The 24,700-nt window shown below is 47.9% G+C and overlaps 1 protein-coding gene across 1 annotated transcript; it reads right to left on the reverse strand.

Moving 5' to 3' along the window:
- Positions 1-420: 420 nt before the first annotated feature.
- FXN (frataxin) lies at positions 421-22,440 on the reverse strand. Its single transcript, XM_030877047.2, has 5 exons — positions 22,232-22,440; positions 15,496-15,593; positions 11,815-11,935; positions 5,619-5,716; positions 421-1,974 (listed from the first exon to the last, which is right to left on the reverse strand). Exons 1-5 carry the CDS (start codon positions 22,397-22,399, stop codon positions 1,812-1,814), a joined length of 648 nt encoding a protein of 215 aa, XP_030732907.1. The 5' UTR covers positions 22,400-22,440; the 3' UTR covers positions 421-1,811.
- Positions 22,441-24,700: the final 2,260 nt, after the last annotated feature.

A 24,700-nucleotide genomic window follows, 5' to 3' on the forward strand; every position in this document is an offset into this window, starting at 1 on the left:
GCAAGAAATACATATACACACACACGATTTATTTTTTTCACTAGTACTGACCTACCCCACTTAAAAATTTCTACTGGACTAAAAAATAATTTATTTTTGAAAAAGGACTATATTTTAAATACTCGTTTAGCATTTGTTTATATTCTATTGTTAAGAGTTTTTTTTCCACAGTGGAATGTGTTTTTGGTTTTCCTACTGCAAAAGCCTTTGTTATAGATTTGCATAGACTAGTCACTAAAAAATCTTGCTTTAGTAAGGAAGTAGCAGAACAGGAGCCTAACTTTGGGCGAGTTTTAATGTTCCTGAGCCCTGGTTTCTTCATGTGTAAAATGCAGGTCAGTAACAATGCAAACGAGGTCATACGGTATAGCAGGCTGCATAGTCCATCAGGGCTGCTGTAACAGAATACCAGAGACTGGATGGCTTATAAACAGAAATTTATTTCTCATAGCTCTGGAGGCTGGGAAGTCCAAGATCAAGACCCCAGCAGACTGGGTGTCTGGTGAAGGCCTGCTTCCTGGTTCATAGACAGCTGTCTTCTCGCTGTGTCCTCACATGGTGAAAGGGATGAGGGAGCTCTCTGGGGTCTCTCTTATAAGGGCACTAATCTCACTTATGAGGGCTGTGATTGGGGGTTAGGATCAACACCTTAGCATTCAGCCTACAGCCCAGGCTTAGCACAGTAATGGCACAATAAAAGATGATTATTTGAACACGAATTCAACTGAAATTCAAGCAGAACAAAACTCAAAACCATATACTTACTCTATAGCTTAAAAAAAACTGTTCACTGTCATCTCCTCTACTAGAGGGAATTAAAGCTGGCCTGTTAAGTTGCCTGACAGGACCACTAAATGTCTAAATTGGGAATCGACTATATTCTATCCAGTTTAACCCTTTCTGTTAACACAGGGAAACAGAGGTCCAGGGAGTTCGAGAAACTTGCCCAGAGACAGACAACTACTTTTGGGCTGGGCCAAGTGTAAAACCGGGGTTCCTTTCATTAACACCAACATCTTTTCATTTACGTGGCCTTTCACAATTTACCAAGCACCTCGTCAGCTCCATGACCTCATTTATTATACTATATCCATGAGCTTACAGAGATGGCTTTTGGGAGATTTTTTGCATCCACAGACCAGTGTTGCAATAGCTTATTCTATACTGACCCTTAAATTTAAAAAATATGTATGTACACACACATGTAAATGTGTGCGTACATATACATGCACATATGGAAGACACGGCACCGCATCTCCCTGTGTCACCCCATGCGGGCCACACCCTGGCAGTCACAAAGCACAAACAGAAAAGGGTCTTTGGTTTCAGAATTCCCGAGTTGCCACTGGGCTCAGAAGTGTTTACGCTTTCAAGAGAAGTAGGAATGTATTAGGCTTCCCTTTAATGAGTCTCATTTTGAGATGGGATGGCAAGCTTGGCCAGCCGCTCTTCATGCAGTTTTTGTAGTAAGTCTTCCAGAGAATGAATGGTGAAGCCAATTCATTTCTCCTCCTGGAATTTGTCCTTCCTCTTTTTCTCTGTTGTGAGGTTATATATTAAAGGTATGGGTATACAGACATTACGAAAGATAAGGGCTATCACGTGAGGGAGGAAATCAGATAATAAATCCAAAGAAACCTACGGAAATTAAAAATCTGAACTCAGGGGCAGGGCAGGAGGCGACACGGTCTTTTCACAGAGCCGTTACACATAATGCAGCTGTCCTCAAAAGCAGGAATGGAAAAGAACTAGCCATTCAGCTGCAGAACGAAGCTGGGGTCTTGGCTTTAGAGCTTCCCATGTCTTTAGCATTAGGCTGGGCAGCAGGTGCCTTTTCCAGAGTAGGCCAGAGAAGATAAGTCCAGTTTGGTTTTTAAGGCTTGAGTCAGCTCTGTGGCCAGCAGCTCGTGGAGGGACACACCGTCGTGGGAGTACACCCAGTTTCTCCCGGTCCAGTCGTAACGCTTGGGGCCACTGCAGGACAAAACACAGTCAGAGTAAGTCCATGGGGACAGCCCTTCAGAAGAAACTCTCACCAAGAAATTGAATGACTGCAGTGCAGGTCTAGAAAGTAATACTTAACAAGCCATGTATTTGACTTCTCCTCTTAGGGTCTATTTAATATAACTGAATCACTTTGCTGTACACCTGAAACTAACAAAACATTGTAAATCAACTATACTCCAATTAAAAAAAAAGCAGCTACACAATTATCCTCTGGTACGATTCACAGAACACCTCTCAAGACCTGAAAATATTTCAGCCCTATTGATGAGTCTCCGTGTAAAACTTTCTGATCTTTTGCTTCTCCTAACTCACATATGATACCTGAAATATCACAGCAGTGTCTTTTAGATGATGGCCATTCATGTACCACTGACATGATTTGTCCCTTACCTACATTATTATTATCATTTTAGTACATTCATAACACTGGGCAACCACTACCTCTATCTAGTTTCAAAACATTTTCATCACCCACAGGAAATTCCATATCCATTAAGCAGTTACTCCCTATTCACTCCTCTCCCCAGCCCCTGGCAACCATCTGTATTATTATTTTAAAAAATAGTTTTCTTAATTCAATTTTAAGTCCATGAAGGTGAGAGTTTGATGGGCTAGTCCATCCATCTCAAGCTCATCTAGTGAACACAAGCCGTACGTGCACTTCATGCTGGGAACGCTGTGTTTGTGTGGACCCAGGTGTGGCTAGGTTTCGCCGTGTCTTATTATTCCAGATGGACACAGAGTGTGCCCATTAATTCCACCTCCTCTGGGCCTAGTGGAGCGGGGGTGGGGAGTGGGGGGAACACGTGCTGAGGCAGGAGATAGATAGGCCTCAGGGTAAGCACCTGGAGTTCGTTCCCTGTGGACAGAAACTCCAAAGTATCAATAGCAGGACAGTTGGGAGAAGAGCTGAGCCCTGCCCTGATAAGAGACAAAAGGCCGCATATCCCTCATTCTCAAAGTCAAGGAGACCTTCCCAACTACACATGCAGAGAAAGGCTCCTTGCAAGTCAAAAGGGAGGGGGCGCCACCCCATAGTAAGTGATGTCAACTACCCATAGGCCTCTTCGCTAGAATCCATCTTGGCTAAGAGATGCACATGTACACAGGGGAGGACCCTGAGATATACCAAATATGGCCTCAGAACCAGGCAAAGCAAGATGATCGGTTAAAGGAAACGTGGAAGAAATGCTCCATAAAAGTGATTCAAACTACCACAAGGGCGCGACTCTCTCTGAGCCCGCAAGTGTGTCTATCCACACGTACTGTACTCTTTTTCCTCCTAATAACACTTTACTTGCTTCACTACTTTCCGTCTCTATGTGGAAATTCATTTCTACACAGCTGATGGGCCAGGACCTCGTCATTAGCCACTGGTCCCTGGTGGTCTAGTGGCTAGGATTCAGTGCTCTCACTGCCACTGCCTGACCTCAATCTCCGGCCAGGAACCGAAATCCTGCTTCAAGCCGCTGCAGGCCGAGGCCACCAGAGATCAGTGCCAGCAGCTAATGGTGCTACATGATGACGCCTTGATGGACAAAGGAGCAGAGGATGCTGAGAGTCCACAGGAAGGAAGGGGCCCCTGAGTCCACCTGCACACTCAGGGGAGCTCTTCCAAAGTCCAAGACTGGGACGGGTTTGCCAGGGACGAGGAAAGCTTAGACGGGAAGCATCTTTGGGGGGTTAGGAAAACATCAAGGATTTCTGTATTATCCACCAAAGGCAGGGGTTTGAACACTTAACTTAACAATGGGGATAATGATAATGGGGACAAACCAAAAGCACTGGACTTTTGTTTACTATGCACAAATAGCTGAACACGTAAAGGCATAATAACCTGGATCAAATCCAGAGAACGTTCCCTTGGCCCTGGACTCCGATTTGCTGCCGGGGTGCCAGGCAAGTGTGAGAACCTCCAGGCCCCTCCACGCTGCCTCGGACGCCCAGCTGTCCACCCAGACCTCTCCTTGATTCCACCCTACAATCTCCTCAAGCAAGGTGATGGGGGAAGGCCACTGTGTCCTCTGACCTGAAACGCTGTCGATGAAAAAGCCTCCCAAATATCAGAAATGCAGCCCTAGGAAGGATTATTTTGGACCAGCGTGAAAAATTGAGTGGAACATAAATTCTTTCTCTGAGGAACGTAGTATCCATGACAGTAAATGGCTGCTCGGCAGATTTTCTTTCCAGATTCCCATCATGAATTACAGATTTTAAAAAAACAACAAAACTTGGAATTTCTCAGAATTTCTTATTATCCAGCAGTAGATTTTTCTAAACATGCCTGCGGTAGGATCCTATTGCTGGTAGGTGTGTCCAAATGCTATAAGGACTTTTTCTGTCTCAAGATGCAACACGAGGGAATTCTGTTAGTGGAGCCATCACAGCTGGTTCTGGTGCCCTGCCTGCTCTTTACAAAGCCACTGATTCCCGAAGCTGATGGCTGGATTGGAGCTGATCCAGCCAGTTCCTCTGAGATGAAGGACAAGACTGCAGCCCTTGTGCATGGCCGCAGTTAGGGTCAGGGCAACTGTTTGAGGCCAAAGAGAACAGGCTAATTAGGCCCTCCCAGGGTAACCCCCCGGCCCCTGCCAAACTTCAAGTAAATTACCTGGATCTAAAAGCAAGACCATCTGTGAATAAGGGCCTCGCTAGAAATGACAAGTGATTCCTTGGAGTTGTTTTTCTTGAATTGTAACATACTTCCTAGACGAGGCTGGGATGAAGGAGGCCTAATGCTTTATTTATTTTGAATGAAGAACCACACAGCACCATAAACAGTATAATATTAACTGACTAAAAGTGATGTCAACACTGGGGCAGGAGAAGAGTTAAATACTTTCTTTGTTTTGATGCAAAAACCGTGGGGCTTTCAAAGACTTCCATGCTGGTTATATCTGGGCCTTTCCCAATTCACAGCGCGTTCTCTTTGGAAGTGCTAATGAGTGACCAGGAAGGCTGGTCTGAGAGCTTTTTGTGGGCGTCTCTTTTACTGTCTTACAACCACTTCAACAGCAGCTAGAGGGATGAGGGACCCTCTCTCCCTGCATGTTCTCAGGCCTTGAGACGCAGTACAGACCGTCTCCAATACAATCTTTTATTCCGCTAGATTGAAAGCACATCAATGGAAAAGGCAGGAGGGGTGAAAAGCCCTAGAAGGGCTGTTTAAAACACCTTCCCACCTCCACAGAGTACACAGCCCTGTTCCGCAAATGGAATTAAACTGGCCTTTAACTGAGATGCTCAAAATGAACCAGAGGACAAACTTTGAAGACAAAGGGCAACTTATTCAGATGCTGTAAAAGCAAAAGTGGCTTTTTCAAAGGCATGGCAATGATTGAGTAGAGAAAAACTGTCAAGGTGGGCTCCGAAAATTTTTCACTTGGCGTCTTGTTAACGTCCCACTATCTGCTTTTAGAGCCACAGAATCACCAGACAAGAAGTGATAGAACCACAGTAAACTTTCCTACTGAGCGTGAGACATGCTGTGAAACATCAGAAAAGGTTCACTTACACAGCTGCTAACACATGAGGGTGACCCTTCTTAAATGGTCCACAAAGTCTTGTTTCAAGCAAGCTGAACAATGAGAGATTTTGACTTCTGAACATACCTGGATGGTGAAGACAACCAGATTTGCTTGTTTGGGGTCTGCTTGTTGATCACGTACGTTCCTAGATCTCCACCCAGTTTAACTGTTAAAACACCACTCTGGTGCATCAGATGGAAAAAGCATGAAGAAAATAAAACAAGACAGAGTTATCACTGTGTCATAATCGCCTCCTATTTTGTTATATCTCAACACTTTGCATTTATACAGGTACGCAACATACACCGTAAAGAACTGTCTTTAATTTAGTGTTTGGAATTAGGAGGTAACGCAGAAAGAGCGCTACTCTCAGAATCAGACTATGATTAATCACGATGACACTTAAAAATCAGTGCTTTTCCTCGTTTCCTATGAGGTGGGCAAGGTGAGAATATCCTTAGTTAAGTGACTAGTCAGAGGTATTGCAGCTGGCAAACGAAAGGATCCACATCCTTATTGGTGCCTTGGTTCCTCAAATACCGGCCAGAACATACTAGAGACATTAAAAAATAGAGACACACTGGGCTTCCCTGGTGGCGCAGTGGTTGAGAGTCCGCCTGCCGATGCAGGGGACGCGGGTTCGTGCCCTGGTCCGGGAAGATCCCACATGCCGTGGAAAGGCTGGGCCCGTGAGCCATGGCCGCTGAGCCTGCGCGTCCGGAGCCTGTGCTCCGCAACGGGAGAGGCCACAACGGTGAGAGGCCCGCGAACCGCAAAAAAAAAAAAAAAAAAAAAAAAAAAAATGGAGACACCAACTCTACCGACGTCCCAGTCAGCACAAACATCGGGCAGGCCAAGTTCATGACCGAAGAAAGGAAAAAAGGCAAGAGAGAAGGAAATAATCAAACCACCTGCTTTGCTGGTCTCAGAAGAGCAGTAGCCTGAGCTCTGCCAGCAGAAGGCTGACACTCCAGACTAGGGTTCTTATTCCCAGACCCTTCCCAAGCTCACAAGCTTCTCAGATACCCCTCTCCAGCTTTATTTTCCTCTACAGGAGCCTTGAATTCGTCAAAAGACTGGCTGGTCCACCTTTGCCCAATAAATGCTCATTTAAATTTGAAAACCCTCTTTCAACAAAGGAGCCCTTTACTCCCAAGGCCTGAGGTCTCTCTAGAATGCGCAGGATATTAAAGAAACAGCTACACGGCTGAGCTGGTGAACGGGGAGCCTCGCTGCCCCCCATCCCCTGCACGGCCCGCAGACAGGCAGCCTTTCTCTGTGCCTCTCAGAGCCGCTGTCCACCAAGGAAAAAGTTCTTAGAAAAAGTTTTGTGTTTGGTGGTTCTTAGAAAAAGTTTTGTGTTTGGTTTGTAAACACAAAGAGCTGTTGAAAAGGTGGAGGGAATTCCCTGGTGGTACAGTGGTTAGGACTCCGTGCTTCCACTGCAGGTCGCCCAGGTTCCACTGCTCGCCGGTCGGGGAACTAGGACCCACAAGCGGTATGGAAAAAAATAAACAACAAACAAAACATGGCGGAGAAAGTGCCAATAATAATATAACTCATAGGCATGGGATGGGGAGGACACTATTGGGTTATTTTTTAAATGTTTTTTCTGATTAAAAAAGAAACGTAGCAAAATTATAGAGGCATACAGGTGGTATAATAAATACAGGTGGTATAAATAAAATGCAAACATCAATAAAAATAGCATCTACTGTTTTTCAGTACCTACTCTGTGCCAGGCACTGTGCTTTGCACTTTGTGTAAAACTGCTTCCTCCGTGACCATAACCATGGAGGTAGGAATCATTATCCCAATTTATAGATGAGGACAACAGAGGGACAGGGTAATAAAGAAAACTTAGTAACGGCAGGGCTGATCTTAAATGCAGGTCTGCTCGGGTCCATAAGATGCTGTTGTTTCCATAACACGAAGCGCTCTCTCAATCCCATTAATCAGCGACATGAGCTGTTTACTCTCAGGTATCGGCTGCAGTTTTTAAATGCAGGGCTAGGATCACAGTATACATAAGTTTGCTTTTTAAAACATTTTTTCTTGAAACCCACGTGTACTATTTTGTTAGGACTACCTTTCATTTATTTAAAAATTTCTTACAACTGTATAATTTAGTAGTTTTTAGCATTCCACAAAGTATTTTCATAAAGTGTGCAAACATCCCCACTGTCTAATTCCAGACTATTTCCGTCACCCCCCAAAGAAACCCTGTACGTATCAGCAGTCACTCCTTCCCCCCCTCCATATATAGTTTATGGCTTATTTTTCCATATGATATGAGGCCCAGAGAATCAAGACATAATTTCTCCTAATGTGACCTACTTGTGGCCCTTAAATGCTCCAACGTGCATTGACCCTACACCTGGGAGGTGCGTGATGCAGCGGAAAAGGCAGGGGGCCAAGTCTAGGGATGTGCGTTAAGCCCCATCAGCTGTGTCGTCTCCTTGGGACAATATCTGCTCTGCCTCCTTCAGAGACAGTGCGAGGGCGAGGGGCTGAGGTGCTTCTGGGAAGGTTCCCCTGACGCCCCTCAGCTGGGACCATGACCCGTGCATGTCCCCACAGCTTCTGTGCTTTCCTCACTGCGTCTGAGCTGCTAGCTTGTTTGCTGGTCACCTGCCCCTTCGCTCCACTACTATAAGCACCTTGAGAGCAGATCTGTCTTTTCATCCTAGCGCTTTCAGTATTTGTACAAAATATCACTGAATTAGAAAAAAACTGTGGATGAGTGAACTGAGTGGCTGATAACCGGGCACTGTGATAACACACACATACCACGTGAAGGGCAAGGTTATGTAAGGCAACACTCAACCACGCCCCCTCTTGTTCGTGGTGTGTAATTCGACGTTTTTCCCCACAGAGCCAGAAGCTGTTTCCAAGGGAAAGTGGCAAGAGAAGGGAAACTAGCTGTCTTACTGGTTTCCCAGGAGTTCTTAAAGCTTTTGCAACTGTCTTCAAGTAGACCAAATAAAGAGAGTTTTTTGTCCATTAGTGTTATTCCTTATCGGGCAATCTGAGTATCTACTTGGAGAGAGTGGGTAGACTTTAATGCAGGGCAGTGCGGGAGAGAGAGGCAATACTTAGCAGCTGCTGAGACCCAGGCACTGACCAGTTGGAAGAGACCCTGGCCACAGCTGGTGAGGCTTGATTCCCGACAGGCAGTATCAGTGGAAGCAAAAATAGCGAGGCTCAGGCTCTGTTGTCACCAGCTCATTTGCAGAAACAGGCACATAGGGGAATGGCATGTTGAGTCGGGATTTCACATACGTGCCTGTGGCTTCCCACACTCCTAAAACAGATGCTGACTTCCCCTTAAGGAATAAGAATAATGAATATAAAGCACTTTTACCTGCATTGTTTCACTGAATCCTAAGATACACCCGGGGAAGTAGAGGTTACTGTCACCTCTCCTTTACAGCTGAAGGACCTGCCCTCGCAGATAGTTCACTGAAGCGCTCTCGGAAAGAAAATACAAACGCAGGACGCTAGGCCAGGCCCTCTGTCACCATATCCAATAAAATGCTAACTCTGAGCTGGGGTGTGTGACCTAGGACCCAGAGCTGGTCTTCAGGGGTCTGCATACAGCTCGCATACAGCTCTCATAGGTATGCAGGGATGTTTTTCTTGGGAGAGCAGTCAGATTCTCACAGGGTGTCCTGATCGCCAAGTGGTTAAGAAACCTCTGCTCTATGGCAATAATATACAGACAACTCAGTGAACGAAGGACATGGCGGCAAGCAAATTCTCGTTAAAGTGTCTAAGAGGCCAGGGCTCTGCCTGGAAGAAAAACGAGGGCAGTTTGGAGGTAACTCTCTAAATAGTGTGGTGCTTCTCACGCATCAAGTGTAGCGGACTCTGTGGTTGCCTGGTGATGGGAGGGGCTTGGGCTCTCGTAGGCAGCTCCTTCTGATAACCATTACCAGTGAGCAGCGAGGCCTGGACCCAGACACTGACATCCACCGCGACCCGCCCCACTTGATGGACCACACAGCAGCCAAGAAGCTGCTCACGTCTCCCAGTCCACAGGAGGAAAGTGAAGAAACGTGGCCTGGGTGTATCTAGAGAATTCCTTTCATTTGCCTATTTGGCCAGTAGCAAGTGGATAAAACAGCACTAAGTGCTGAGTGGCATCAATGAAAGCATGTTCTGGAAAAGTAGGTGCGCCTCATTTCATTTACATGGTGAATCGACATTCGTTAAGTCCCTGCTAAGTACTTAGCAATGTTCCAGGCATTGGGAGACCAGGAATGAGCAGTGTTCCAGCTGTCCAGCTCAGTGTAGCTGTGGGAACTGATGTGTAAAGAGACAGTTACAACACAGGGTGATCATCCTCAGAGTGCTGGGCAAGGAGGGCAGGGTGGTGTCTGCCTGGAGCATCTAGGAGGGCTGCAGAGAGGAGGTGACATCCAGCTGGACCCTGAGGGCACAGAAAGACTGCACTCCAGCCAAGCTCAAGTAATGGTGTTACAGGTGTTCTGCTGTCTATAATGTAATTTCAACTGATTTATCTTATATGTGAAATACATGAGTTTGCTAGCACCTGAAGGACTCTAATCAGGAATTCACACCTGAGGGTAGATAGCATTTCAAAGTACTTAGAAGTCCAAACTACAGAGGGAGCTACTATATGCCATTAGCCTTCTACACCTACACTAGAGATTTTCCTACTTGGCAATGATTTGCTAGAAATACTTCTTCCCTAGTGAGTAGAATGGTACTCAATGTACAGTGTATGGATTGGCTAGAAAAACTCAGGTGCCTCTTCCCTTGCAAGAATGGGTTTTAGACTCTGGAAAGTGTAGCAGCTGAATCACTCTTCAGAGAGACACTCTGAAGGTAGGTAAGGTCCTGACCCACCACTGAGCAGAAGCTTTTGTTGCCTGCCTTAGTGAGGTAAGCAGAATCCAGCCGCTACAACACTGGCACCTTTGCCTCTAATGAAACATTCACGCAAAGCGTTTGAGTCAAGCAGGGGCTTCATTAATCCTGTAAGAACAGGTGGTGTGACTGTTTCTGTGGCATGTACCTAAAGCTTTGCATGTGTGGCAGAGTTTAGCCTGAGCCTTGGTTTCCCCATAGTTACAGAGCCTGGTAAGGAGGCTGGGGTAGAGGAGACCTGTAACTTCCCCAGCTCTAATCATCCCACAGACGGTCAAGTTCCGGAGGCCAGTCTGTAATGGTTCCCAAGTAGCCCTGTCTTCTGAGGCTGCCTGCATAAGCACGTCTACAGCCCCGCCGGGACATTTCTGCTGCTGACAGCGACCAACGAATCCACCTGGAAGGCATTCAATCGTTTCTTGCCTCGTTACCACCAAGGCCCTTACTGTCCTTACAACTAGGCTTGACACCTGCCCATCTGATGGAGTCCTTTTCTATCCAGTGCCCCCAACAGCAATATCCAATACCATTTCTATTGCTTTAGCCTGACAGCTGGTTGTCCTAAATAATTCCATGATTTAATCCCAAATGCACTCTTCATGACATTTTCTGGTATTAATTAATTGCTGTCAAGAGGGTTAACCTCTGCAGGGGATGTGCTCCCACTGGCAAAAAAGAGCTGCTCCCTAAGGCCTAAGCAATAATTCTAAACCCAAAGGCAGACCCTTGTTCAAGTCTGCCACCTGGTGGCCAGTTGATACACACCAGCACTGCCCTGGCTTCTAGGATTTGGGGCTTAAATTTCATCCAGCCCTGGGGTTCTCACCCAGCTGCATTAGAATCCTCTGAGGAGTTACTCTAAAAACTTTAAAAACCCCAAAGCCTGGCCTGAGCCACACCCTAGACCGATTTTTATTTGATTAATAAAAATCCCTAGGGATGAGACCCAGGGATGCTCATTAGAACCTCAGGTGAGCTTTTCAAAAACATGCTTCCTAGGACTGTACCCTGACCACTGTATGAGAATTTCCAGGAGTGGGGCCCATGTCTAGTCTGAATACATCTCGGGCAATCTCTCACCCCGCTTAGGAACTAGCCTGCCTGCACGATGAGAGGCGTCTTGCTACACAAACACATGCCTGGGTCCCTCCCTGATTCATCTTCACAGGTATTGAGTGAAGCTGGAGAATCTGTATTTTTAGGCAAACGTGAGGCTCAGAGAGGCTGAGTGACTTGCCCAAGGTCACAAGCCTGGTGATGCAGGGCTGACACCAGAACCCCAGTCTTTTGGTCCCATCCATAACCGCATACTGCTGGAGAGGAATTCTTTATCTTAGCTGAAATTCCTAGGGAGGATACAGAAGAATGAAAAGAAGCAAATAGGTACCGCAAAGGAGACATCATAGTCTTCACATGTGTAAGGTTTGTCTGCAAGGTCTTCAAAAAACTCTGCTAAGGAGTCCAGCGTCTCCTCGACCAGTCTTTCATAGGTGGTATCGTCCAGAGGGCTGTGAGGGGAACAGAAACAACCCCGATCATGCAATCAGCAAACCGCTCCGTTCTATTAACATCGATGGACACATTTATTTTTTACTTAGATTTTTTAAATCGATGGAAAATATCTAACATATACCGAGTAAAAATTGAAACAGCATCAAAGGGTTTACAGAGAAGTAAGCCTTTCTTCCCAAATAGGCAGCCCCCATCCCAGAGTCAGCTATGATGAGCGATCTTTTAAATATATCAATGAAGCACCTTGCAGTTTTCCTTTCATATGTCTTGGAAATTGTTCCATATTAGCACATACAGTTTTCATAGTATTTTATCTTACATTGTTCATTCAGTTTGTCCCCTTCAGCAGGACACTGAGGTTGCTTCCATTGCTTTTGTTGTTAAAATTTGTTGGGCAAACCACAAAGTGGGAGAAAATATCTTTATTCTATATATCTGAAAAAGGACATATCTAGAACAGGTAAAGAACTCGTAGAAATCAATAAGAAAAGAAAATCCAATAGAAAAATGGGCAAAATACTTGAACAGATTTCATTAAAAAAAAAAAAGATATCCAAATGGCCAATGAACGTATGAAAAGGGGCTCAACTTGGTTAATCTTCAGGAAAATGCAAATTAAAAAATCACATTGAGATACCACCAGAATGGTTAAAATGAAAGAGACAGATAATATGAAGAGTTGGCCAGGAAGTACAGTAACCAGAGCTTTCAGATACTGCTGACGGGCAAGTAAATTGGACAATCACTTTGGAACACTGTTGATACTTCTACTAAAATTGAATATATTCATATCCTATGACCCATCAATTCCACTCTTGGGCATTTACGCAACAGAAATGCATACCCAAATATAAATTTCCTTAGCAGTGAAAAGACCAAAACCAATTTCGATTTGAAAAGAATAATTCAGATGACAGAAATATAGAATTGTATAATACAATTTGATACTTAATAAATATTGCAATTGCTCTAAAAAAAAAGAAAGAAAAGAAAAAGCATACCCAAGTTCACCAAGAGACATGCACCATGCTAGAATGTTCATAGCAGAACTATGCAGCAGCCCAAACTGGAGACTGTCCAAGTATCCATAGGAAATACCATAGGTAAATGTGATATATTCATAAAATGGAATACTACAGTGCAAAACAGAATTGTCTGTAAATATAACAATATGGACGAAACACTTCTTTTGATGGTGACTGAAAGAAGCCACATAGAGACATATTTATATTTGATGGTATCATTTATATAAAGTTAAAAAACAGGCAAAACTAACCCATGCTATTGGAAATCAGAATGGTGCTACTCTGGGGCAGGGAGGGGTTCATAACCCGAAGTGAGCAGAAGGCTTTTTAAGGGGCTGGTAACTAACATTCTATTTCTCGAAGCATTTCTTGAGTTACATGGTATCTTCGGTTTTTGAAAATTTATCAAGCTGTATACTGCTAACTTGGAGACATTCCTGTATAGGTACTATCTTTAATTTTTTTTAATTGCTATAAATCCATAGAGACAGAAAGTAAATTAGTGGTTGCCAGGGGCTGGGGGAGGGAGGAATGGGGAGTGATTACGAATGGTTATGGGGTCTCTTTTTGGCGTGATGAAAATGTTCCGGAATTAGACAGTGGTGAAAGTTGCACAACCTTCTGAGGACACTAAAAACCACTGAATGGTACATTTTAAAATGGTGGAATTTATGGTATGTAAATTACGACAAAGAAAATCGCTATAAACCTCCCTGTATGAGCTTCTGCGCCCAGGCGAGGACATGTCTGTAGGTTACAGGAGGCGTCTTGGACAGCTCCATCATCTGAGAGTTTCTAAGTGGCCCCAGGAAGACACCAGTGGCTGCCAGTCAGTCAGTGCAAGACAGAGGTTTGCAGTATGGCCCCTCCCCCACCCAGCCCATTCCCCACCTCAAGGGCACAATGTGGGGAAGGCTACAGGGCTGATCAGGACATGGCGAGTGGGGGGCCTGCGGTGGGGCTGTGCTGGATGTTTCCCTCTCCGTCTCCTCGGCTACAGCTGACGGACGGGGGATCTGGAGAGAACCAGGAGAGGTTGACATGTGCCTGGAGGAGCTTGGGGAACATAAAGGCACCCCTGACTCAGGCATAAAGTCCAAAGTCAAGAGCTTGACAGGTGCTACCTGTCGATGACAGGGGGCCATGGCAGAAGTGGGCTGTCCTTAGCACGGCAGGTCGAAGGTGTGCTTCCCAGAGGCCAGAAGTAGACCCTGAAGAAGGAAGCTGGACTTGGGGCTTCCTGCAAAGGTCCCACCCAACCTCAGAGGACTGCTTGGAGGGACTGGGAGACAGTAGCAGAGAGTCTGCCCAAGGAGGTCACAGGTCCCACCGCCTGCCTCCCCTGCAGCCATGGGGAGTGACAGACAAGGAAGAGCCTCCAACCAGGGTTTCATAGACGGGAGTCCCCCAGAGCCAGGGCAGAGGCTGTCCCAGTGCCGCTGGACACCTCGGCCTTCGAGGTGGATGAGTGACTGCATGATCCTGTGGTTGCAGCCTGGGGGTGTGTGTGGAAGGAGAGTCCCTGCAGATACAGGTGCGGGGCAGTGGGCTGCAGCGATGCCTGGCAGCTTTTCCCAGAACCCACTGCGTCCTCCCTCCAGGCACCCGCTAGGCTACATTTCCTGGCCTCCCCAGCTGTTAGCTGGGGCCCCCAGTCTAAGTCCTTCCTGCTAAAATGTGAGTGAGGGACAGATGTCACCTCCAGACCTTCCATGCTCTTGTCCCTTTCTGTGGAGTGGAATCTGGAAGGGTGACCTGGCCTCGACCTGCAGAGGACAGTAAGTTGCTGATAGGCGATAGGAAGGTGGAAGGAGCCCGGCTCCCTGAATCATTTCACAGAGGTCTGGCCACCCCCCACCGACAGAGAGGGGGGACACGAACCTCTCCTGGTTGGAGCCATTGCAGTTTGGGGTCTACTTGTTACAGAAGTTTGGCCTGCCCTAACTACTAAGTTGTCAAAGAGAATAATAACAAAACTCTGGAAACAACCTAAATGTCCAGCAATAGGGGATGGGTTAAATGAATTATGGTACATCCATAAAACTTAATACTATTTCATTAAATATAATGCGGTGGGGGGCTTCCCTGGTGGCGCAGTGGTTGAGAGTCCACCTGCCGATGCAGGGGACACGGGTTCGTGCCCCGGTCTGGGAAGATCCCACATCCCGCGGAGTGGCTGGGCCCGTGAGCCATGGCCTCTGAGCCTGCACGTCCGGAGCCTGTGCTCCGCAGTGGGAGAGGCCACAACAGTGAGAGGCCCGCGTACCGAAAAAAATAAAAATAATAATAATAATAATGCGGTGGGTAAGTAGTGATGTGGAAAGACGCTTATGAATGCTGCTGCTTAGGGAGAAAACAGATGGGATGGGTTGCTATGGGATGGGTTTTGGTTTTCTTTATTTTTTTTGTTGTCGTTGTTAAAAAAGGTAAGAGAAAAGGAAAAAAAAGTACGTGTATGTGTGCATATGCTGTATATTGAGAGAGAGGGAGAGGGAGGAAGAGATCTCTGATGTGGAAGGTGTTTATCTCACCCAGCGTCACCCAAAGTTCCCGTTGTCCTCAAATTCATCCAATAGACCCACTGCTTTTTGACATTCAGGATCTGGTTGAGGCAGCAGAGGCTCAGACTCTAAAAGCCAAAGTGAAGAAGAACGTTACCATTTTACAACGTACAGTCCATTAAGGCACAGTTTGAATATCACTACTACGTTCGGGACTGACGAGGTTCAAGTGCTTCGGAGTGTATCTTTCTCAGGAAGTTGTTTCGCCTTCTTTTAGTGCATCAAACTGTGCTCTCCCGGGCTCTCGCTAAGCCTGTGCTGTCCAACTCGGTAGCCACAAGCCACAGGCAGCTATTTAAATGTAAAGTTATTGAATAATATAAAAATTTAAAAGTCAGTTCCTCGGTCCCATGGGCCACGTTTCGGGTGTCCCGTGGCATCATGTGGCTCGTGGCACAGACAGGACACACCCACCACCACGGGAGGTGCTGCTGGCAGCACCGCTCCGGATGGGGCTGGGGCAGTTAGCGTGGGGGGGGCAGAGGGGGGTTGGGGGTGCGGTAGGAAGTGTCAGCAACGTTCTTAGAATGTGACTAAAGTGAGCGACAACAGAGAGCAGGTGTGCAGAAGACAGGCTGTGCCTCCAGTGCTATGTGACCGATCTCACTAACACGATCTGCAGGGGACACCGTGACCCCCTGATTTCTTTCAATACGTAACTGCTGAGCGCCCTGGAGCCCGGCTCTGAGGACTGGGGTCTGAGCTGATGACTGCCAGGCAGGCGGACCAGCCAGAGAGATGGTGGAGGGGACGGAGGTCTGGACGGAGGGAGAAGTGGTACAGCCGAGCGGAGACGGCAGGGGAGTGATGGAGAGGTGGGCTGCTGGACCTCATCCCAGGAAGGCACCGAGCGGCTTCCTGAGGTTGGTGGCAAGGTTCACCTTCTCCACAGAGCACGTGGCTGCCACTAAGAGAAGGGGGCAGAGGCTGTGGTTACTCTCTTGAGCCATCAGGGCCCTGGGCAAGCTGAGAAAGGAGGAGGCTGAGAAGTGAGCGGAGGAAATGGGGGTGCGGAACGCGGATGGCCGTTTAAAAACGTTGGCTCAGAAGGGAGAAGTGAGAGAGCGGCTGTGATAAGCACAGTATCGCCACAGCACATTCTAGAGTGTTCACCATCAGCGGGGTAGCGTCCTCAGACTTCAGACAAAGGGACTCAGTCCTCATTACATTCCAATGAGGGAAGTACTATTCACGACAGTGATGTCCTATAAAGTTACCCCAAACACTGGATTAGCAAGTTACTAAGGGAAATATGGAGAGGTTCCTGCGAGCCTCTGGTCACGTGTCCACCAAATGATCAATGCATAACCTTGTTTTACGTGTTTCTGTTCAAACGTGCCTTGTTTAATATATATTGTTGATTCCTTGACACTGAACTCACAGCCAACAGTGCGAGAACTCACGCTTTGGATGGAGCTTATTTTCTCCCTAAGGCCCATTTTCTCCCTTTCCACGTATTTTCTCCCTAAGGCCCATCACAGCCTTCTTGCACAGAGGAACACTAGACAGCACTTCAGCACGATGCTTGCGGGCCACTTTAAACAGTGAAATTATAAACGAAAGTCACGAAAATGTGAAAAACGCGCCACCAGATAGACTGTGAACAGGACCCTTGTTTCCAGTGTGGGAGCTGAGAAGTGGACAGAGTGGCACTTTGTCTGACCTCAGCCAGGGACATGTGAGTGGAGGTGACTCACATTTTTTGCTGCTCTGTACACGTTCGAAAATGACCACAAAAGTGCCCTGAGTATCGATTTTGGGGATAGAAATACATGTTAGTGAGTAGGTGAATTCACAAGTAGAGGATGCAGGAATAAGGAGGATCGACTGTATCTGTATTTTACAGATGAGGAAACTGAGGCACAGAAGGGTAACTTGCCCAGAGTCACACAAACACACAAAGTGGGAGAGCTGGGATTGGAACCCGCGCTGTCTGGACCCAAGGTCTGGGCCCCAAAGGAAAGAATCACATCCTGGGAATGATACAGACACGGAGCGGAGGGGTTTGAGAATGCAGGGCTCCCCTCAGTCAAGTTCCCTTCTCTCCGGGATCCTGGCCCCTCAGATCCTAGCTGTCTCAGTCTCGCTGCTACCTTCACACAGCTGTTTTTGTCTTTTAATTTTACATCTTCGATGGTCTGGCGGGAGGGCTGGTCTAAAAGCAAGGTAGTCCTTCACAGCCAGAGTAGAAGACTCCATTCAGCTGTGTGGAATCACAAGAGGACAGTGGCCGAAGACTCCCTGCCTTGTCTCTCACCTGCTTTCCCTATCTAACATTCCCTGGGTAACTGCTTAACCCTCCCAAGCTCTGCTTCCTCCTCGGAAGGTAGGGATCATGGTACTGGCCTCGCAGACTGGTTATGAGGATCCAACAATAGGACATCAATATCCCAAACCCGGGGCCTGAGGGTTCCATCGATTTCCATTTGGAAGCATGTCAACGGAAGTGTGAAGAGGTAGGAGGTCAGAGAGGCAAAATCCGGCCCTTGCCCAAGGGAGGCAGGTGGATTTCACGGTGGGGAGCCCCCCAGGGGCACCCTTCCTGCGGCCACGTCACCTGGAGCCATCGGACTATGTGTCTCGTGCGGGTCTACTTACTCGAGTCTCCAGGGTTCAGTGACTCCGTGAGCGCAGCACAGGGCTGGCTCATGGGAGACACCGGAGGAGGTACTAGGTGGTTCTTGGGCCCACAGACTCAAGTTCAGGCCCTGGAACCACACGACTCAACTAAGGCCTGGCCTGGTGGTCGGCAGGGAGGCCAGCCTTCACCCTAGCGTCCCCTCGGTCTCCTGGGCCCTGTCAAACCACAAGCCTGAAGAGAGAATCAGCTCTCGTCCGCTGCTGGGGAGGACAAACTGGCACGACCACTCTTGGTATCTAGTGAGTGGGATATCTGCTGGCCCCTCGCTCAGCAATGCCAGTCTGAGGACTTCACCCAAGAGGAGGTTCTGTCCACGCACGGGCACGCCCAGTGCAGCACCACTGTAAGAGCAGCTCACTGGACTCAACCGGATGTGACGGGAGGAGCCTGGACAAGGTGTGACAGACTCACCCAACGGCTACTATACAGCAGACAAAGCAAATAAATGACAACTGGGTGCATCAGTGTCGCTGAGTCTCAAACACTGATCACAACGACATTGATCACGAGGAGTACGGCACAGCAGAATAAATACAGCAAAATGGTTTTTTTAAACGAATGCTACATGCTTTAGGGAGACATACACAGGAGGTGAAACTCTGAGAAGGGGATGCCTGACAGAATTCAGGATAGCAGAGTCCTCTCAGGGAGGACCAGGCTGTAACGGAAAGCGCACCAGGCCTTCATGGAACACTCAATATTGTATTTTTTAAAAAAATATTTATTTATTTATTTGGCTGCGTCAGGTCTTAGATGTGGCTCGTGGGATCTTCGTTGCGGCATGCGGGATCTTTCATTGCAGCACAGAGGCTTCTCTCTAGTTGTGTGTGGGCTCCAGAGCGTGCAGACTCAGTAGTTGCGGCACGCTGGCTCAGTAGTTGTGGTGCACGGGCTTAGTTGCCCTGAGGCATGTGGGATCTTAGTTCCCCAACCAGGGATCGAACCCACATCCCCTGCATTGGAAGGTGGATTCTTAACCACTGGGCCACCAGGGAAGTCCCTGGAACACTTCATATTCAATTTCTTAACCTAGTGGTGGGAACATGGGAGTTTGTTATTAATCTTTAAACAATACGGATGTATTTTTTAAAATATTTTATTATTATTTATTTTTGGCTGCATTGGGTCTTTGTTGCTGCACGCAGGCTTTCTCTAGTTGCGGCGAGCAGGGGCTACTCTGTTGCGGTGTGCGGGCTTCTCATCGCAGTGGCTTCTCTTGCTGCGGAGCACGGGCTCTAGGCGTGTGGGCTTCAGTAGTTGGGGCACACGGGCTGTAGAGCTCAGGCTCAGTAGATGTGGCTCACGGGCTCTAGAGCTCAGGCTCAGTAGTTGTGGCTCACGGGCTCTAGAGCTCAGGCTCAGTAGTTGTGGCGCACGGGCTTGGCTGTTACGCGGCATGTGGGATCTTCCCGGACCAGGGCTCGAACCCGTGCCCCCTGCATTGGCAGGCGGATTCTTAACCACTGCGCCACCAGGGAAGCCCATGGATATTTTAAATACCCTTTTGTGTATAGACTCAACATATAGAGTCATGTATACTGTCTGTGGAAGACAATAACAATGAATTTAGAGTGAAGTAGGGCATAACCCACCCAGGCAAAGGCCATGGGGTCATAAGTGATGATCGTGTCCCTCTAGAAAAATTAATAGATGCCTAAACGCCTTCCGAGGTATGCAGAAGTGGCTGCAGTAGGAGCTTCTGAAGTTGTTTAAGAGCAGTGGCACCTAGGTGTCTCCTCCTTGGAGCTGCCTCCAGCATTAAAGGGGAAAGGTTAGAGACCCTGTCACTGTCACACTCTCTTATTATTAAGGTCGGAGGCTGCCTGCTGGAAGCAGGGTCTTCTCCAAGCCTCGGGGTGAATAAGGCAGGCAGTGGAGGGCTGTGAGCTGCAGGCTTGCAAGGCATTTCTGTGGATTTTGGGTTCTGCTGAGCAGCCGGCACTGAGGCCTGACAATCAGAAGCTACATGTGCTCACCTCCAAAGCTGTGCACACAGTAGCCGCTAGACACACGTGGCCACTGGGCACTTGAAACATGGCTGGTGTGACTGAGGAACTGGATTTTAAACTTCACTTAATTTTAGTTTAAAACTGATACTCAATAAGGTTACTGGAAAATTTAAAATATGTTTGGGACAACTCAAGTGTGTGAATTTACTTTTTCAGTTGTGAATTTTATAAAATCTAAATATAGATCAAGTATTTCCACAATAACCTCAGTTTAACATCTGATGGACAAGGGATGGAAGTATGAAATCCATACTGGATTTGGAAGAATGAGTACAAAGAGGGAATGTGAACTATCTCAGTAATGATCCTTCAGTCTTGATTACCTGTTGACATGGTCACATTTTGGCTATACTAGGTCACGTAAATGTATTGTTGAAATTAACTTCACCTGTTTCTACTTTCACACTGTAACTACTAGAAAACTTATTGCACAGGTGGCTCCCATTCTATTTCTGCTGTGGAAGTAGAAGCAGCGGGTAGAGAAAATAAAGCCGGAGAAAAGGGTCCCCAAATGAACTCCCCAAACGATCTTGGGTCAGAAGTCATCAGGACCCACATGGAGTCCAAGGGATCAACCTGAGGACAGTTAAGGCCTTAAAAAAATGAAACAGGATCGTGATCCCAGTTGCCACTATCATCCACCCAACTCCACAAGTACTGAAGATGTGCAAGGGAACTGCGGAAGAGACAGGTGAAACCAACCTGATTAACTATGGAAAAAGGGGCCCAATGGGTAGCCTAGGTTGTTAACCACCTAGCATTTCCCAGTGGCCCAAATCCCAGTATGTGCCAAGTGCCCACCTCCCGGGTGCGCCTCTGAATCAACAGCCCTTAACAGCCACTAGGTACCGTCCAAAAGACCACACCATATCTTGTCACTCTCCTAAATTAAAAACTGCTGAGGACACAGGCAGGCGTGGAAGGGCACGTCAGGGCAGCTCCAGGTGAGAGTAGCACAGAAGGATCAGAGTAATAAACTGCAGAAGGGGATCGTGGGACCAGCATGGCCATAACTACCTAGTTTTCCTGAGAAGAGGGGGAAATCCGTGATTCCAGCTTTGAGTGTTGACCACCAATCCCAGTGCTTCTTCAAACAGGGTCAAATAACACACGTCAACAGGAGGTGTAGGCCTAAAGTCCAAATTCCGGAGCTCCGTGAACAATTTGGGTTGGATTTCACCTGCCTCCTTCACCATCCACAATCCATCCAGCGGACCAACCACTCAGAGTTGATCGTTGCCCACTTTCCCGGCCTTTATCCACGCCGTTCTCTGCTCTGAGAGCCCCTCACCGCCCCCTGCCGTCTTCAGACCCTGATTAAACATCACCTCCATCCTCCGGTGTAACCTTCTCAACCCCACAGCCTTTCTTTGGGCTTCCTCCTTTCAAGTCGTGGAGTAACCGGGTCAGGTATTTCTTTGTATCCCCGCGAGGGAAGATAAGTGCAATTAAGTGCTGAAGGCTTTATATGTGTTAATTAAACTGCATGCCAGCTCGGCAAAATGGGTACTCTCCCCTTCAGAGAAAAAGAAGACAGGCCTCAGAGAGGTTCTGGGATCCCCCGACGTCCCCGAGCTCTGCTGAGTCCAGGGGCCAGAGTTTGGAACCCAGGTCCGATCCAAAAGCCCTGCTGCTCTAGCTACTGTGCTCCACAACTTTGACATCTTTACCTCGCTCGCTGAAAGCGTTTCGTTCATAAAAGCCCATGTATATTATAGTACCTGGCATATATTATTAAAGTTATCGCAAAGAGAATTTACAAGCTTAGAGCCACCACAGGTCCCTAAGAGCCGATGCCCGCCCGCCTTCCCTGCCCTTGCCCGCGCGGTTCCCGCAGTTGCACTGCATGATACGATCTCTGTCTTCTCACCAGAAAGCGGAAGCCAGTGCAACTGTAACCGGGAGAAACGGAGACTGGGGAATGCACGGCGGGCGCCGCCGCCCTTCCCCCGCCTGAGCGCGGCCCCGCGGGAGCTGGAGCGGGTGCGCGTGCCCGGCGTGCGCGGCCTCGCTACGCCGGCGTGCGGCCCGTGCGGCTGCCCGTGCGGATACTCACGGGCTGGCTGGGTGTGCCGGCCGCGGCGGTCCCGGTGCGCAGGCCCCGGCAGCCGTAGAGCCGGGAGTCCTTCGTTGGCCGCGGGGCCCCGGCGCGGGCCTGGGCAGAGCCCGGGGGCGCCGAGCGGGGCAAGAGGCTGGCAGCCACTCGGCGCCCTAGCGTCCACATGCTCCTCCCGATCTGCGGCCGCTCCGCCTCCTGCTCCGGGGACGCCGGGCGCCGCCTGGTGGTCACGGGTTGCAGCTGCAGTCGCAAGCTTCCCTTTTCTGCAGGCTTGGGAAACGAGCAGAAGGTAGACTTCAGTAAGAACTTCCATGCGTTGCTCTATTTCTGCATTTAACAAAAATAGAGAACCTGTTTCGTGCAAAGCAGGGGGCTTACCCCTTGGGCAACATAGTGAATGCGTAACCAAGGTCCCTGACTCCAGAGACTTCAGCTTAGTGACCCGCTGCTGACGAATTCTATACAAAAGGCTTTGGGAGCTGCAGTTTTGCTGTGAACGGGTGGGGGTCCTGAAGCTGCTTGGCCGCCAGTATAGGTTACAGCAGTTAGGAGATTGCGGACAGGAGACTGCCTGATTTAAATACGTCCCCTGCCCACTTCCTACCTGTGTGGCCAGTGGGCAAGTTAATTAACCTCTCTGTGCCTCATCTGTAAAATGGGGTATACAAGTTTCTACTTAACAGGGTTGTTATAAGGATAAAATGAGTTAATCTATGTGAAGTTTTCTTGGACAGGCCCTGGATCCTATTAAGTCCACAATAAATACTAAGTTGTTAATACATTTTAAAATAAAATTTTACTTAGGTAGTGTAGTGCAAAGGAATACGAACTGTGAAAGTTCTTTCGTATTTTAATATGCTTTAGAAAATGTCAAATATGTGTACTAGAGAATATCATCTTTATGGGTAAGATAGTGAGAAGAGGAGATAGAAAGTGTTAAAATTCTACCAAAGCCACCTTGGTACTTTGTGAATAGAGTAGATAAGACACACGTATAAATACTTAGGACAATGACAAGTGTTAAATGGGTGTCAGTGTTGCATGGGAGAGTATATACAACTAGGGGTGGGGGCAGTCAGGGAAGTCTTCATGGAGGAAGGGGCATTTGTACAGGGCCTTGAAAAACAGGGTAAAGGAGGTGGGATCTGACTGGCTCTCTGACAGTTCATTCTTTTGGTTGGGAGACATTTTCCTGCATTCAGGTAATTCTAAGCAGCACTTTATTGAGCGCCTGTTATGTAGATGTTAGGCATGGAGAAACCATTTCCCCCTTGTAAAGTGTCTGGAGATACTGTTTTTTTTAATATAAATTTTATTAATTTATTTATTTTTGACTGTGTTGGGTCTTCGTTGCTGGGCATGGGCTTTCTCTAGTTGCGGTGAGCAGGGGCTACTCTTCGTTGCGGTGCGCGGGCTTCTCATTGCAGTGGCTTCTCTTGTGGAGCACGGGCTTTAGGCACGCGGGCCTCAGCAGTTGTGGCTCGCGGGCTCCAGAGGGCAGGCTCAGTAGTTGTGACGCACGGGCTTAGTTGTTCCACAGCAGGTGGGATCTTCCCGGACCAGGGCTCGAACGCGTGTCCCCTGCATTGGCAGGCGGATTCTTAACCACTGAGCCACCAGGGAAGCCCTGGAGATACTTTTGATTGTCACAACTAGGCCGGGGTAGGGTGTGTGTGCCCTACTGGCATCTAGTAGGTAGAGCCCAGGGATGCTGTTAGACATCCTGCTATGAACAGGAAGGACACCCACAACACAGAATCATCTAGTCCAAAACGCCAATGGTGCCAAGTCTGAGAAGCACTCACTAAAGCCACACTGGTAGAATCCACTGGAGGCAAAGAGAAGTGTGTTGGTTGTTGGCCTCGGCCCCAGACCCGTGGCACTAACAGTGAGGCCCTTCCTCACACACTCAGAACATGATTCCTTAGAGAGTTGAATTATTATTAACCAGCATGCTTAGCATGTTCTGGCATAGAAAGCGCCTCAGTACCTGCTCCAACTGCCTGCAAAGTTGAAATCACTGCCCTGTCTTTTCAGCCAAGGAAACAGGCTTGGAATAGCAGAGCAGAGAATATTAAGGTCTCCCAAGAATCTGTTCTTCTCCAGATTCTGGGAGGTGATCAAAGGCAATTGGGCACACCTGGTAAGAGGCTGCAGCCACCCCCCCCCCCCCATGGATGTGCAGAGATGTGGAGGGACCCTGTAGGTACCAGTGCCTTTCCCCTGCTCACTAGGTTGCCTCCCCCTAAAGGCAGGTGCTAGGAGGTGGTGTGTGGCAACCCCAATGCCTATCTGGTTGAGAAGAGGGGGAGAATTTCCCTGGAACTCACATTGTCGGCCCTTAGGGTACTTTGATGAGATGTATTCTAGGACAGTGATTTGCAAAATATGCAGACCAGCAACTTTGGCAGCACCTGAGAACTTGTTAGAAAGGCAAATTCTCAAGTCCTATTCAGACCTACCCAT

This window comes from Globicephala melas, chromosome 6, assembly GCF_963455315.2.
Source record: "Globicephala melas chromosome 6, mGloMel1.2, whole genome shotgun sequence".
NCBI classification, from domain to species: Eukaryota; Metazoa; Chordata; class Mammalia; order Artiodactyla; family Delphinidae; genus Globicephala; species Globicephala melas.